Source organism: Balaenoptera acutorostrata, chromosome 2 (assembly GCF_949987535.1).
Source record: "Balaenoptera acutorostrata chromosome 2, mBalAcu1.1, whole genome shotgun sequence".
Classification (NCBI taxonomy): domain Eukaryota; kingdom Metazoa; phylum Chordata; class Mammalia; order Artiodactyla; family Balaenopteridae; genus Balaenoptera; species Balaenoptera acutorostrata.
Genome location: NC_080065.1, coordinates 52,563,748 through 52,581,672, shown reverse-complemented (window position 1 = coordinate 52,581,672; position 17,925 = coordinate 52,563,748). Strand labels below are relative to the sequence as shown.

The following is a 17,925-nucleotide window of genomic DNA, read 5'->3' as shown; positions in this document are numbered from 1 at the left end:
AATAACACCTACAGGCTAAGTTGAGAAGGTTACCTCTATTCCATAAACTTGAAACTATGACTCAACAGTGACCGAAAAGCTTTATTCAGTTTTAGGCTACATTAATGAAAATATAGTACCTCCAAAAAGGGATAAAAAGATTAAACTCAATTTCCAAATCTGGAATAAACTACAGTGCTCAGTTACAAGCATCACACATTTTATGAGTAAACTGATGTACACAGGGAGACAAGCAGGATTAACAGATTTGAAGTCAGATCTAGACTTAAATCGTAGCTCCAATGTCTAAAACTGTATTATTTTGGACAACTTTTCTGATCTCACATTCCTCATCTATAAAATATGGTTATAAGTCCTACTGCATAGGGTTATTAAAGAATTCAATAGTACAATATATGTAAAACACTTAGCAGAATTCAGTAACAACAAGCATGATAGCAGCGTAAGACTACCACCTTATATTATCAAATTTAAAGTCACTTCACTGTAAGAAAACAACTTTATAGACAGCATTGCTTTCTATATAACTAAAGACTTAGTGTTCATGAGGTGAAGTCTAAGGGCAGTGTAACCCACACACCTACAGTCAATTAACCTTCAATAAAGGAGGCAAGAATATACAATGGAGAAAAGACAGTCTCTTTAGCAAGTGGTGTCGGGAAAAGCTGGACAGCCGCATGTAAATCAATGAAGTTAGAATACTTCCTCACGCCATACAGAGAAATAAACTCAAAATGGCTTAAAGAGTTAAATATAAGACATGACACCATAAAACTCCTAGAAGAGAACATAGGCAAAACATTCTCTGACATAAATCGTACCAATGTTTTCTTAGGTCAGTCTCCCAAGGCAAAAGAAATAAAAGCAAAAATAAACAAATGGGACCTAATCAAACTTATAGTTTTTGCACAGCAAAGGAAACCATAAACAAAATGAAAAGACAACCTACAGACTGGGAGAAAATGTTTGCAAACGATGCAACCAACCAGAGCTTAATTTCCAAAATAACAGCTCATACAACTCAATAACAAAAAAACAAACAATCCAATCAAAAAAAAGGGCAGAAGACCTAAATAGACAGTTATCCAAAGAAGACGTACAGATGGCCAATAGGCACACGAGAGGATGCTCGACATCGCTAATTATTAGAGAAATGCAAATCAAAACTACAATGAGGTACACCACCTCACACCGGTCAAAATGGCCATCATTAAAAAGTCTACAGGGACTCCTTGGTGGCACAGTGGTTAAGAATCTGCCTGTCAATGCAGGGGAAACAGGTTCGATCCCTGGTCCGGAAAGATCCCACATGCCACGTAGTAACTAAGTCCATGTGCCACAACTATTTAGACTGCACTCTAGAGCCTGTGAGCCACAACTACTGAGCCTGGGTGCCACAACTACTGAAGCCCATGCACCACAACGAAAAGCCACTGCAATGAGAAGCCTGCACACAGCAACGAAGAGTAGCCCTCACTCGCTGCAACTAGAGAAAGCCCGTGTGTAGCAACAAAGACCCAACACAGCCATAAATAAATAAATAAATAAATTTTTTTTTTTAAGTCTACAAATAATAAATGCTGGAGTGGGTGTGGAGAAGAGGGAACCCTCCTGCACTTTTGGTGAGAACGTAAATTAGTACAGCCACTAAGGAGAACCGTATGGAGGTTCCTTAAAAAACTAGAGTTGCCATATGATCCAGCAATCCCCTTCCTGGGCATCTATCTGGAGAAAACCATAATTCAAAAAGATACATACACCCCAACGTTCATAGCAGCACTATTACAATAGCCAAGACATGGAAACAACCTAAATGTCCATCGACAGATGAATGGATAAAGAAGATGTGGTATATACACACAACAGAATACTACTCAACCATAAAAAAGAATGAAATAACGTCATTTGCAGCAACACGGATGGACCTAGAGATTATCATACTAAGTGAAGTCAGAAAGAGAAAGACAAATACCATATGATATCACTTACATGTGGAATCTAAAATATGACACAAATGAACTTATTTACAAAACAGAAACAGACCTACAGACATAGAAAACAAACTTATACTTACCAAAAGGGAAGGGGGTCGGGGAGGGATGAATTAGGAATTGAGATTAGCAGAAACGTACTATCAGTACTATACACAAAATAGATGAATAACAAAGTCCTACTGTATAGCACAGGGAACTAACTATATTCAACATCCTGTAATAAACCATAATGGCAAAGAATATGAAAAAAAATGTGTATATGTATGTGTGTGTGTGTAAGTGAATCACTTTTCTGAATCACCAGAAATTAATACAACATTGTAAATCAATTCAATTTCAATAAAAAAATAATAAAGTCAGTGTATTAAAATTAGGCTTAGAATGCAAATGTCTAAAGACCTTCAGTTTCATACCATCAATTATATACAACTCAAGTTACTGTACCCTAATAGGAGAAAATAGGGCTCAAGCTGAATCCCTTACCCTGGACAAGATCTTTCCCACCACAGGACCTTGGTCTACACTTTCTGGGACAGTGCTTTCTTTCTCCCTTTATCACCTAGTTAACTTCCATTTATCCTTTATGATTTTGGTTCAAACATCATTTTCTCAGGGAAGTCTTTTCTGACCTTATTATCAATCATCATAACATTGTAAGGCCCCCCTGTCACAGATGTCATTTTACATGTACTTGTATGATCATTGTATTATATCTGTCTCCCCAGAACCAAGCACCTACCTATAAATACGTTGAATGAAGTAATGAACATATGCCTGTCTAAAAGGTACTAAATGCACACAGGTATAAATGCAAAGATTACATGTGACAAAAGCTCTAGTCCTAAGTATTTAAGTCATAAAAGGAAAGAAATTTATAGCTTGACAGAACAAGTATTTTAAAGAAAAATGCTATGAGATTTTTCCAGATCAGGATGCCTTAAAATGCTAATGTGTATCTAAGACCTCAAGACGCTGCGGTGTTGAAAAGCCTAAAGCAGGCTAATGTACAGTAGAACGGCATCATTTGTGTCAGGAGTTAGGCTTTGAAGTCAGTGAGACAAAAAAAACTCTACAATCAAAAGGATTCATGAAAATTCCTTAATCATTAAATACAGTACTTACACACCACTTTATGTATCTAATCTTGTATCAGTTTCTCTAATTCTTTCTGTGTAAACATTTCTAAGGCCTTTTAATGTCTTCCTCAAGAATGTTGGCAAAACCATCTCCATTCACTTGTAAAACCACCTGTACAATGGATTGGATTTTACATGTCAACAGTCCTTTAAAATAATCTGTCCACAAGGTTCACCAAAATGTGTTGACAGTTTGGGTTTTGTGCATCCACCGTCTTATTAACGTAAGTGATGCACTGGAGTAGAGCCACTGCAAGGTACTAAGGTGAGTATGATAAAAGGGTTTACAAATAAAACAGAGAATGCAAAATGAGCTGCAGTAAGAAAGAAATAAAGGTTGCTTGAGCTCAAACTAAGAAACACAAGATAAAAGAGCCTCAGCAACCAGAACAGAAGGAAGACAAAGAGAATAAAATGATGGTGAACGTTTTAGAAAGGAAAGTAATCTCGGAATACATGCATCAAGATAAGCTCAGCTCAGGGAAGGTGAAAGAGATTTATGCTAAGGGAATGCCTATAAACAAAGCATAGGAAAACACAGGCCAAGATAGCACCCCAACAAGCACCTTCTAAAATCCAAGTGAGCCTAAGGTATAAACAAGAAAGATGAGTTCTCAGGGAAAAGAGAGCTGGGAGATAGAGCTCAACTAATAAGCCTGGGGGACAGAAGTTTAGGAAAGTCGGCATGACAATAATAATGGTAGCAGCCCAGAATGAGAAATGAAGCAAAAAAGAAGTGCAAGTATCTGAAAGGTATGCATTCAGAGCCATGAAACTCCAGTAACGTGAATATAACTTAAAGCTATCCATCTGAACTACGTGTGCTCTCATCAATTAGGGTAGAGGAAGAACTATTCTTACAAAAGAAAAGCAAATTACAAGAGCCCTTGTCTCTGAGGGAACTATTAACCCCTTATTCTTCCACCAGTGCAACTGGAAACAGAAAGTCCATACAGAGAAACTATTTGGCCACTGTTCTGAGGTATGTTGTTTCAAAAATAAGCATGTCAAGTTTAATAGTACCTTTCAATGACAGTAGAGTTCGTTCTAGTGAACTTAGAACTGCAGCTTCATTGCCAGAAGAAACTTGTTGAAGGAATGTGTCTGTGTGGTGATTCCACAGAGAGCAGGCAAAACTATAAATTCCAGAAGCTAACTGCAAAGATATCAACAAATTTGTTCACAATATTATTACAGATTTCAGTAATCAATTAGACCTACGTAGTAATACATTTTGGTTTTAAAATTGAGCACACATTTTCAATGAGATTTAAAATAGTCAAGAATCACTTACAGCAACATTTTAAACTTTTTTTAGTCACAATGCACAGCAGTAAGTATAGTTTACACTGGCTACTGCTACTTACGCACACACACGTCCCCCCCAAAATATTAGTTTCTTGAAACATTTCTTAGCCTAATGCCTGCATTGCAGTCTGATATTTCCTATTTTTACTTTTTTTTCTTCCACTAATAGTTGTAACACTCAGCTTTAAAAACAGGAGTGCCACTGAGTTTATCAGATAAATCAATATACTAAGAATACAAAGGAGTTAAATTTCTGGGCTCTGCCAATTCTACCCATATGGTTTTGGGTATTTAAAGCAAGAAGATACAAACCACATCACTTGTCAGGCTGCTTGCCTAATATGTACCAGTATTTAAAAACCTGACTCACACTGAGAACCACCTTCCAGTGGTATCTTCGTTTTTTTCCAGAAGGTCTAAGAGCAATCCACCTGAGCCTACATGGCAATTTTCTTTAAATAAAATTATACAAAAGTGCATATGACTAGTTATCATTAGCACACTTCAGAATGATTTTTTCTTATTTGAGATATGTCATATCAACTAATTAAACACTATATTTACTAATATGGTCAGGCATCAGAAACCAGTCAGAAATGCAATCCTGTAAATATAATATTTCTATGAAAAAATCAAGTTCCACTTCTGTTATTTTAATTCAGTAATCTTAATGGTCTGTGCTTCCAGGTATAGAGAAATAGCTTCACCATACCCCTTGGAAACTCTGCACACATCTACACAGGCAAAGGCTTAAACCTCTGCTAATCCGAGTATTGGCAGAACATCTTGTGATCCTCCTGGAACACAAGAGGATGAAAGGCTTGTAAGCAACTGCTAGAACACCAATCTCCTGCTCACCTCCCTATCTCCTCTGTTAGATGGCTTCTCATGGCCTCCTGGGATCTGATAAGGTATAAAGTATCCTATCCCACCCCTAACCCTCTCCCCCAGAAGACAGCTGCAGAATATAATACCACTTAGTTACAGTCTAGAATTGGCTCCCCAGCAATGGGGCATTCCACAACTTGGACTGGAGTCATCCAGCCCCTATTGCTTTGGTCATTGTTTTTAGTGTGTAGACATATAGCATTTGTGACAGAAATCAAGAAACAGTAGTGTGAAAAAACTTTAATTAATATTCTTCTTTGTTTCACACTCCAGTTCTGGAGCTAAGCACCTAGCTTAGACATTAGGCATCTATTATGCCACAATTCATAATTCTTTTTAGCTAGCCTACAAAAGGGCTCTGCACAAACAGGGATGGTTGGAATGAAGCAGCAATAGCACTACACTTTCAGCCCAAGGGTAAAAGGAAGGAGACAGACAAAGAAGGAAGAAACCACAAGAATTTGGAACAGAATACCGCTAACTATCCTGTAAACACAAGCCCTCCACAAGCTTCTATCTGCTCCAGAAAATACCAACTGATACATGCTCACAAAAGGCTCATCTGGAAAAGAGAAAGTAATAATAAAGCACAAATAGGAGGGATAAAAATATTTATTCTACATTTTATTCTCAAAAATGTAGAGGGGGTAGGGAATATTCAGTTAGACAATATAAAAATAAATTATTTAATGAAACATTTTAGGTAGTAGTTCATGAAAATCCCAAATACTTGCATTTTTCTTTTTCTAAACCAGAAGAAACAGTGCCACCCACTGACTGCTTAGCAACTTTGTAGAAGTACACAGACTTGACTCCTTGAATATCAAAAGCAAAACATTACAGGAAGTTTTACTTCTTTTAGCATTTTAAATATTCTTAAACTTTTTTAGCCTCAGGACCACTGTCCTCACAATATTCCCCTAAGAAAAGTGAGCACCAAAAATGTTTAAATCAAAGTCTTGTCATTCATCACTAATAGTGGGGCAATGAATATTATCCACAAACTGGAGCTTTCAAAACCTGCTTAACCTAACTCTAATCAACAAGATAGGGACTTCCCTGGTGGTCTAGTGGTTAAGAATCCGTCTTGCAATGCAGGGGACACCAGTTCAATCCCTGGTCAGGGTACTAAGATCCCACATGCCGCAGGGCAACTAAGCCTGTGCACCACAACTACTGAGCCTGGGCGCTCTGGAGCCCACATGCCACAACTAGAGAGAAGCCCGTGTGCCGCAACAAAGAGCCTGTGTGCCACAACTAGGACCCTACACAGCCAAATAAATAAATATTAAAAAAAAAAAAAAGATAACCAAAAAATGTTTCAACATGTCAATGGTGCACCAATAAAAAAAAGAGAGAGAATACTATTCTAACTTAAAAAGACTCTTAAGAGGGAATTAATTCCCTGGCGGTCCAGTGGTTAGGACTCCGCACTTTCACTGCCGAGGGCGCAGGTTCAATCCCTGGTCGGGGAACTAAAATCCCACAAGCCGCATGGTGTGGCCAAAAAAAAAGACACTTAAGAAACATGATCAAATGCTATGTACCTGCCATATTCATTTTTCTGGCTCAAACACACCACTTGTAAACATATTTAAGAACAACATAGAAAATTGGCTAGAAGTATTACATCATATTAAATCACTACTTTTATGTGTGTTAAATATGATAAAAGTTAAATGATTATATATGCTAAGTAACCAGATTAGGCTTAAGATGGAATCGCTCATGCTAAGCCCCACAGCAGCAAACCAAAACTTACAACTAAGGTTCTGTGCTGGGCTCTCCCAGAAAAGGCAGGTCTAGGTCAACCAATCAGTGCCTGCCTGCTCAACACAAGTTACCTGACCCAGCTCTAAGACTTCTTTCTGCTCCATATAAGGAAAATAACCCTGATTTAGCTATTCAGCTAATTCCCAGTCTAGCTTCCTTGTTCCTGCTCACTTTCGTACAAAAAACTCTTTCAGCTTGTACAGCTCTTTGGAGCTCCTATCTGCTAGACTGGATGCTGCCTGAGCCATGAATAGTTGAATAAAAGTCTACTAAATCAGTAAACTGTCTGTGGCAAATTTTCTTTTAACCTTTAAAAAAATAAATCTATCTTTTTACAAATGAATACTAAAGTATTTAGTAATAAAATATTGTGAAATCTTTAAATTACTTTAAAATATCTTAGAAAAAGCAATAAAGCAAAAACAGCGAAATGTTAACTGCTAAATCTAGGTGATGGGTATATGGCAGTTAATATTTTTTCATTATTTTTCTATATGTTTAAAAAATTCACAAGTAACTCTTAAAATATCCACACATTTGTAACAAAAAAAGGTAGTTACTTTAGTAGCAGTCAGCTTTTTCCTTAATATTTAAAAATAAATTTGTTTCCACTTAACCATGACATACATATATATCAAACTACCCAAATGTGCCAGGCCAGAAGCTTTGGTGGATTATAAGGTCTCAAAAACAATTTCCAAAGTGCCAATGTATGTCTCTCAATTGATATTTATTAACTTTCAATGAAGCACATTCCTAAAGACCTGTAACACGTGTTACCTACATATTTTTTAAGTAAAATCTAATTTTTATTTTGTTCTCAAACTTGTCACTGGTACACCTCAGGCCCAGGAAGGTCACTGTGGCCCATCTTCCAGATCCCTCAAGTCCTCTAATCCTAGCAACAGCCATAAGGCTGTCCCTAGCTACTGATGTCTAGACAGTGCTCTCAGGTATACAGAGTATGATCTCAATAGGAGGAAGGAGGAAGTGAAACTACCCTCCTCTCCATTTGGGATCCTACCTTTGTTCACAGCTGCATTTCAGGCATCCAATACAGTGACTGGCAGGGTAAGAACTCAAATATTTGTCAGACAGATAGAGATGGGCAAAAAAACAAAGCTTCCCACCAAAAGTTTCCTCATATTTATATAAGCCTAGACTCACACACACTCACACACACACACGCATGCACGCACACACACACACACACACACTCTTAAGTCCCCACACAGGCTCATAGCAGAAATGACCCTTTGTGTATTATAGGAGTCACCCTTTAAACAACGTGTTTAAAAGCCAATTTGAATTTGGCAGAGCAAGAGACAAGATCTAGAATCAGCACTTAATCAGTACTTGGCATTTAAAACCACCCAAATGAAACTGAAAACAAAATGAATTTAACCTACTTGATGATCTGCTTATAAACACATTTATCTTTTAAATAAATTTCACTATTTTGTAAATTTCCTGAAGGTTCAAGCTATACCACATAAGTGGCACCTTGGCAGTCTCAAATTTAACATTCATAACTTCAACTATTTGGGAATCTTCCCTAAGGACCACATCATTAAATTATAAATTTATAAGAAGTATGAAAATCTCTTTTACAAGGCTGAGTGAGCTTATACTAACCAACCCATCTCAAAGTAGCTATGTGGTTCTGTTTTGTTAGTTTATTCAGAAAACAGTAACTCATCAGGAAGACTCTTTGGTAGTACTGTAACCTGACTTCACCTTGCCACACAGTTTTCTCTTATCTTCACCATACAAATAATACATATGCTGTTAGTGGGAACATTATTCATCATAAACCCTTCAGTTTTTAAAATTTTGCTAAATGTTAGCTTTGACTATAATAACAATGTAATACAGTATTTAGTTTTCTTATGTGGCAGATTTTAATAAGTTACTAAATGAACTTTGAGGGTTTGTTTGTGTCTTACGCCTTTCCCCATGAATGTCAAGAGACGACTATTTGTCTCTTTCATCTCCTTCAGTACCGTAGATATCTCTCGTACACAACAGGCAATCAATATCTGCTGACCTACTCTCAGGGAGAAGAATTTAAGATTAATTCCTAACATCCAACCTTAAAAAATTCATAATAAAAACTGCTTATGGAAAATGTCCTTTTTAGAGATTCATACTCTAAATATTATTGGATGAACTGACACATTAAGATTTGCTCCAGCAAAGAGGAAAAGTAAACGTGGCAACACCTTAAGAACTGTTAAATATGAGTGAAGAATATATGGGGGTTGTTATATTGTTCTCTCAACTAGAGTATATTTGAAATTTTCTTAATTAAGAAAACTATATAACTGGTTGTATGCCAAAATTCCACAGCAAAGTATCCAATAAAGTCAGTAGGTCAAAAACTTAACTGTATGCCAAGAAAATACAAAAAAAAGAAAAAAGAAAACTAACTGTACAAAGGTCTTGGCTTCTAGAAAACAGTGATTAAAAATGCAAAATTGATATTTAAATTTACATAACTAAGATTTCCATATCAAAACTTTAATGGTGTTTGTATAGATTAACTTGGAATAATAAAGATTATAAATTCACAGAACCACGCAACTTTAGAATTGAAAGAAAATTTTAAAGAATCATAAAGTTTAAATGTCTTACTCAAAATTCCAAAGCTGCTCAGTACAAAGAAACATTCTTCACTGGAAACCAGGTCTTCTCATACTTGTTAACCCATATTTCTAAACACAAGTGAAATATACTTGCTTTCAAAAAATCTTTTCTTCTTTTTTGAGTTTTAGATTACTTCATTTACCATAGCATAAACCTTTGTGGGTTACACATCATGTCTACAAGGTATTATTTGGTTAATACATTTACAAGTACATTAGAATTACTATCCGTACCTTAAATCCCTTGCTTTCGTAGACTTTAGATTTTAACTGTACTTAATGTCAACTTTTTTTTTTTTTTAATTTTATTTATTATTTATTTATTTATTTATTTATTTATTTTTGGCTGTGCTGGGTCTTCGGTTCGTGCGAGGGCTTTCTCTAGTTGCGGCAAGTGGGGGCCACTCTTCATCGCGGTGCGGGGACCGCTCTTCATCGCGGTGCGCGGGCCTTTCACTATCGCGGCCCCTCCCGTTGCGGGGCACAGGCTCCAGACGCGCAGGCTCAGCAGCTGTGGCTCACGGGCCCAGCTGCTCCGTGGCATGTGGGATCTTCCCAGACCAGGGCTCGAACCCGTGTCTCCTGCATTAGCAGGCAGATTCTCAACCACTGCGCCACCAGGGAAGCCCAATGTCAACTTTTTTATATTCAGGTTTGTATGAAAAGCTTATGATTTTCTAGAAAATGAATCATCTTTGTGTCAAATCAAGCTCAATTTTGTAACTGCAAAGCAATTTTCTCTCCACTGCTGATTTTGTAGTTTGTCACCCCTGAAAAAAACTTATTTTAACATGGAGGGAAAACAAGATATAAACATTGTTGGGGCATGCAGAGCAGTAGGGAGGGGTTTTAAGTGCACACTGCACTACTTTGCCACACCAACTAGCTCAACTATGACCTTACACTTAATTTTAGGTGGGAAACTAATTTAGTACATGAAGACCATCTTAGCGATAAAGTAAACACATTATTAAAAGGAAGATTTTCCCACACTTCAGATTACCATAATAATAGGAGTTGCTTTATTAACTAGCAAACTTGCTCTTTATAATAATATCTTCCCACACATGCTACCTTCAGTTAAAGTACACATCTTGTTCCCCAACCCCATGAGACAAGATTCCCCTCCTAGTCCCTACTGTGCTCCATGTTTCCAGGTTCAGATACTCCATTCCAGAATGAAAGGTGCTAAGCTGAATTATTTTTTCCCGGTATCTTGAGTTTTGTATATGCTCCTCAAACTCCTGCTTTTTGAAGTTTTGCACTATACCACTTTGAAATCTAGAAGGTATCTAAGAACAAATCTCTTCTTTTACCATTTATTCATTTAACAGTTACTGAGCACCATCCAGATGTGCATTCTTCTGGGCTGGACAGTACGACTATAACAATAAGAGCTACAGTCCTCCCTCATAAAATTCAGTGTGGTGGACCTCAAAAAGGTAAGTCAACAATTATAATGTAATTACAATGCAACGTACAGTGTAATAAATGCACTGCTGGAAGTAAGTACAAGATGCTAAGGAGACCTATATTTCACTTTATATGGAGAGGAAACAGCCTCACACTACAGGAAAACCAAGCAAGAAAGCTGAAGTGGACAGGAAGCTAACCCAAACAAGCTATACAGAATAAGGCTAGTTTAGATACAACTGGTAGAGCCTGACTAGGCTAAATATAAATTACATCTGAAAGCCAAGGCAACACATTAAGAGAGTACAACTTCAGAAAGCCAAACCAAGAAGTAAGACTTCTATAGCAGGGGACCCTTCACTATAAAGTAACCGTAACCCAGAATCTTCTACACATTTGATTTTGGAAAACATCTATATAAAAGAAATTAAACGGGCCTAAAATGGGGATAAAGGTGACAAAAATCAACAAGAAATTCATAGAGAGACTTGAGTAGATAAAATGTCCATTTCTTTAGTCCTTGTTAGATATCAAGCAAAAGGGACAAGGATTTTAAAAGCAACCTTTAACAAAAAGAATTTCTTACACTCAATATCCTCAGATAAATAGAAAATTGGCTATTTAAACCTACTGGGTTAAAAATAAAGAGAACATAATGTGGTTCTGGTTTAAACTTTGGTGTATTAAGAATCACCTGGGGGGCTTTCCTGGTGGCGCAGTGGTTGAGAATCCGCCTGCCAATGCAGGGGACACGGGTTCGAGCCCTGGTCTGGGAAGATCCCACATGCCGCGGAGCAACTGGGCCCGTGAGCCACAACTACTGAGCCTGCGCGTCTGGAGCCTGTGCTCTGCAACAAGAGAGGCCGTGATAGTGAGAGGCCCACGCACTGCGATGAAGAGTGGCCCCCGCTTGCCGCAACTAGAGAAAGCCCCCGCACAGAAACGAAGACCCAACACAGCCATAAATAAATAAATAAATAAATAAATAAATAAATAAATAAATAAATAAAAAAGAATCACCTGGGGAACCTATCAAAAATGCAAATTCCCAAGCCATATCCTCAAAGTGAGGATTCCAAAGGTAAGCAAGAACACTTAAAAACACTTGGAGACTCCCATTGTTACCTGGTACGGTTCAAAATGTTAGGTTGAACAATATGAAAATCACTGTTCTGGTAGTTCAAAACAGTGAAATACAAACAAAAGCACCAAAGCAACTGAATGGAGAAAGTAAAGTTTTTTCAACAAATGGTGCTAAAACACCTATAGACACCCTCAGTCGTGTCAGACTCCTTCCTACATCCACCAATTACCCAGGCGCATCAATTGTAACTTCCTAAATTTCAACTCTACATGCTCCTAAATGTTCTCTTTACCACTGCTTCATTTAAGAGCTTTATCATCGAATCTGAACTACTTCAAATAGCCTCAATTGCCTTTGCCTTCAGACTGTCTCTTTGCCTTCAGACTGTTCTCCACCAATTTTTCCCCCTCATTGGCAACTAAGTGACCTTACCAGTCATATCACTAACCAGCTTAAAACCTTTCGAGTGTTATCTATTACTATGAACCTTTTGAGGTCAATCAGAAAGAATTAATAATCCTTCAGTAAGATATTTAGAGGTAAAATTACACACATTCTAATACAAGTAGCACAGTTTTCATTACCAAATTCTATGTTAAATCACTTACATCATAAAACAGTTTTCTATCAGCAGCCAGTCGTTTAGACGCCAGGGTCTTGGTAACATGATAAAAGGTAAGCAACGCTCTGTGCTGTCGAAGATCATCTTGTACTTTCACAGATTCTATAAGAGTGGGAATCAGTTCAGGCCACTGTCTAGGACAGTCCAATCGAGCAACTTTTGCAATCAGCACGGCAATCTGAGTTGCAATCTAAAGGAAAAAAAATTATCTTCAGAAATAAACATACAAAATTAAAGCAATAGATAAGGAATGCATTCATAGTTGAAAATTACCTTTTTGGTTAATTATACATTTAACAAAAATGAGTAAGATTTCACTGAGCAACTGCTTAAGATAGTAGTTCTCAAAGTGTGGTCCATGGATCCCTAGGGCGCCTAGGATCCTTTCTGTGAGGTCCTCCCTTTCCCAATAACGTACCGGTGTGAAGCTAGATTTTCATTACATACCTTCTGCCAAAATAATATCACAACATTGTAAATAGCAGATATATTTGAAAATCTAGATGTCTTCTTTTAAATAGCCAGACACTAAAGAGATAGGCAAAAATGCCGAACAATGTTACTCTTCTCATTAAATATTTATTGTTTGGGAAAATAGCTATTGTTCACTTTTTAAAATTCTACTTATGTTAACAAATAATATTTTTTTAGTTTCTCAGTTTTAATTTCTAATACAATAAATATCAACATATATAACCATTTCGTGTTTTATTTTAGCAGTATAAGGAAGTTCTAAGAATGCAAACTTTGAGAACCACTGACCTCAGAGTAGAAATGAACATCAATATTAGGTATTTACATAATATTTGTTCAGATCAGTTTCACAAATTATGGTTGACAGAACACCTAAGCAATGGTTTACCCCTCAATCACCCAAGACCCTGACCCCCCAACCACCTCCTGCCCCATGGAAAGTAACTCTGTTCCTCTCCATCTCCCCTCATCTCCCTCAGTTGAAGAAATGTACAGCAAAAAACTCAGATCATTTAAATAGGTTTAGATAAAACTGCATTGGATACACCACCTAATGCAGTGTGCTTTAATATTCAAATTAAAGAATCAAATGTAAGAAATAGTAGTAACTTGGAAAAATAATTTTTGTATCATAAGCAAACTTATTTTATTCTTAAAAGAAAAATCTCACTACAAGGTAAAGAAAAATTCAGTTCCCACAGAGTAATGAGAACTGCAAATGTGATGAAGGAAACAGACAAAAACCAGAAGCCATCCTGTAGTTTGGGGGCGGGGGGGAATGGGAGTGCTAAATTAACTTCTATAATTAATATATAGAGATGTGCTTTCAATATTGGCTCAAACACTGAAGAAGTTAAAAAATATACAAGTATATCTATCTTCAAATGACTTCTGAGTTTTAAATCATTAACAGCCAAATCTAATAAAAATTCTTAACAGGTAGGCTTGGATCTCAAAATTAAAAAACCATCAGAGAAATGTGTATAAACATCACAAATGAACATTGTAAGATTTTATTTTTAATGCCAAGAAACAAAGTTAGTTTGGAAAAGAAGCAAAAACTAAGGGAAAAGAAAGAATAGTTGGCACTCATTTTCTCACTAACCTGGTTTATTGGTTCATTGAAGTTGGTGATTAGCCCTGCGCGCAATGTAGATTTCTCCTCCTCTGAGAGAGCACTGTAAAAAGATATATTTGTTATGCAAGAGAATGCTGCCTAATAATGAATGCAGGTAAGCATGACTGAGAATTTTAGCAATAAAGTCTTTCAAACAATGTGTCCTTGATTGTTTTGGTAATTAAACAGAATTATTTCCATTACTTGTATATTGACACATCAGGTAATTCAAAAGCACAAAATTCCTTCACAACTGAATAAACAGGAAGCACAAAATAGTAAGCAATAGGAAATAAGACAAATCCAGAGTAAAGAACGTGATATTTTGATGTTTCCTTCTATTGATATAAAAACAGTTGCCTACCAAAAAATTAATGACAGTCTTTAAAAAAATCTATGAGTAAATATTAGTCTTACACTGACTTCTTTTACAAAATCTGTATGAGTAAATATTAGTCTTACACTGACTTCTTTTACAAAATTCTATGTGGAAAGGGATCAGGAATCAGAGAATATTTGGGATGGAAGACTTATTAGAAATCAACTAGTTTAAAATCTTTCATTTTACATGTCTGAAAAGGATAAACACGATACTAATAAGTTTGACTGCAAATGAGGAAGGAAACTAGATAGCAAAAGGAAAGAGACGGAGACTATCCATCTGTATAAGATTGTATACATTTTGAATTTTGAACTATATGAATGGTTTTATTTATTTTAAAGACCTCATTTTAAGGTTTTCCATTCTGGCTATGATAGAGTAGCTGGCACTGGATGAATCATCCCCAAAAAAACCTGCTATAAAAGTTGCATACAATTTAAAAAAAAAATGTTTTAAAGCATCTGTTGAGTTGAATTGTGTCCCCCTCCCCAAACCCTCCAAAAGGTATGTTCAAGTCCTAACCCAATATACCTGTGAATGTGACCTTATTTGGAATTAAGGGCTTTGCAGATGCAATCAAGTTAAAACGAGGTCATACTGGATTAGGGTGGGCCCTGATCCAATGACTGATGCCATTTATAGGAATAGAAGAATTTGGACAGAGACACAGAGAAGATACTTGAAAATAACACTATGTAACAATGAAGGCAGAGATGGGAGTGATATTTGGATATTAACATACCTCTCTCAGTAACTGAAAGAAAAGGTAGCTCAAAATCAGTAACAACACGGCAGACTTCAATAGCATAATTAACAAATTTGACCTGATATATAAAACATTATAATCCACAACAGTAAAACATACGTTCCTTTCAAGTGCATATAAAACATTTACCAAAACACCATATGATGGGATCATAAAACAAGACAGCACGTTTCAAAGAATGAAGTCAGTAACAACAACAACAAAAAGTCCCACATGTATGGAAATAAGGTGATATACTTCTAATTAGCCTATGGGTCTAAAAAGAAATCACAGGGGAATTATTAAAATATTTTTAAATGAATGGTAATGAAAATACTACATATCAAGGCTTGTGAATCTGAACTAAAGCCATGATTACAAAAAAGCCTTAAATGTTTTAAATGCATATAAAGAAAAACTGAATATCAATTATCTAAGCTTCCATTTCAAAAAACTAAAAAAAGAACAGCAAATTAAATTCAAAACTGTAATCAAAAGTACATCAAGCCTTATGAAGTACAATACCTAAAGCAAAGAGAGAAAAATAGGCCAATAGGACAAAACAGAGAATCCAAAAACAGATCCATATGTATAAACTGCCTGATTTATAATAAGGGAACCACTGAAATGCTATAGGGGAAAAATATATGGTGCTGCCCCTACTTCACATCTATAACTTACACAGAAATCACTTCCAGACATACACCAAAATGTGAAAAGTAAAAAACCAAGCTTCTAGCAGAAAAAAGAATATTTTCATGGCTTTGTGTTGAGCAAAAATTTTGTAAACAGATCCCAAAAGAATTAATTATAAAAAGAAAGGTAGCTAAATTGAACTTCATTAAAAAAGATACCAGTAAGAAAGTGAAAAGGCAAGTCACAAAATAGAAGATATTTTCAATATGTATATTCAACAAAGGACTTATATCCAAATATATATATAAAGTCCCATAAATCAATAAGATAATCCAATTTTTTTAGATGTGCAAATGGCAAGCCCTTCACAAAAGAGGATCTCCAAATGACTAGTAAGTATACGAAAAAGGTACTCATTGTTTATCAGGAAAATGCAAAAATTACCAAGCACATCAGCATGACTAAAATGAAATAGATCAGACCAAGTATGGTGAGAATGCGTAGCAAATGCCAACACCCATGCTACTAGTTGAAGGGCAAATTGGTACAAATAGTTTGGAAAACTAATTGACAGTATCTACTAAAGCTGAACATACACCTGACCATAAATGACAATAAAATGCAAACTTATACGCAACAAGACATGCAAAAGATTTTTCAAAGAAGCCTTATTTTTAACAGTCAAAAACTAGAAACAACCTTCATACCCATCAACAGCAGAATGGACAGATAATGGTGGTATGTTCCTAAAATGGGATGTTATACTCAAACATAAAAGATCTTGCAAACTACTGTCCCACGCAACTACATGGATAAATCTCACAAATTTAACACTGAATAAAAGTCAGACACAAAAGAGAACATACTATAAGGTTTCCATTTGTATGAAGTTCAGAAACAGGTAAAACTAATCTATGGTGAGCAATGTCAGATCTCTGAGGAGGACATATAGGTGACTGTGAGACGGCAGAAAGGAAGCTTCTGGGGTGCTAGTTCTAGATTAGTTCTGAGTGGTAGTTACATGGATGTGGTCACATTACAAACATTCAAACTGTACCCTTCATTTGTGCACTTTTTAAGTATGTTATATATTATACTTCAATAAAAGTTTTTTTTAATCTTAACAGTGACTTGCTCAAGATTAGTAAACAAATGAGAAGACAAGATTAAGATAAACATGCGGGGGGAGCATGTGGAACAGGTGAAGGGAGTATAAAAGTACAGACTTCCAGTTATAAAGTAAAGAAGTCATGGGAATGTAATGTACAGCATGGCAACTACACTTAGTAATATTGTACCGTGTATTTGAAAGTTGCTAAAAGAGTAAATCTTGTAACTCATCACAAGAAAAAAAATTCTCTAACTATGTATGGTGACAGATGTTAACTAGACTTACGGTGGTGATCGTTTCATACAAATTTTGAATCATTATATTATATATCTGAAACTCATATAATGTTATATGTCAATTAAACTTCAATTTAAAAAATAAACATTTAGGCAAAAGGAGTCAAAGCCCAATACAAGTCTATGCTTTCCCATTAAAAATTATCTCTCACCTGCTATATAAAAAAATAAATAAAATAAAATTCAGAAATTAAAAAAAAAACAAAAAAACAACTAATACTAAACTTTCCTTGGGTTATTTGTATGGAAATATGTTAATATAAATGTTTCAGACGTTACATGAAATTCCTAAAAATCTTAT

At 35.9% G+C, this 17,925-nt stretch overlaps 1 protein-coding gene across 2 annotated transcripts in view; it reads right to left on the bottom strand.

Annotated features, from left to right (window-relative positions):
- Positions 1-17,925, bottom strand: part of IPO11 (importin 11) — a 215,814-nt gene that overhangs the window by 157,430 nt on the left and 40,459 nt on the right. For both annotated transcript variants that reach the window (XR_009007224.1, XM_007176049.2), the window contains exons 5-7: positions 14,443-14,515; positions 12,850-13,053; positions 4,154-4,286 (exon numbers count right to left, since the gene is read on the bottom strand). Coding sequence is in view for 1 of the 2 variants with exons in the window: in XM_007176049.2 (XP_007176111.2) it covers positions 4,154-4,286; positions 12,850-13,053; positions 14,443-14,515 (410 nt within the window). In the remaining variant the exon portion in view is untranslated. The remainder of the gene's footprint in view (positions 1-4,153; positions 4,287-12,849; positions 13,054-14,442; positions 14,516-17,925) is intronic.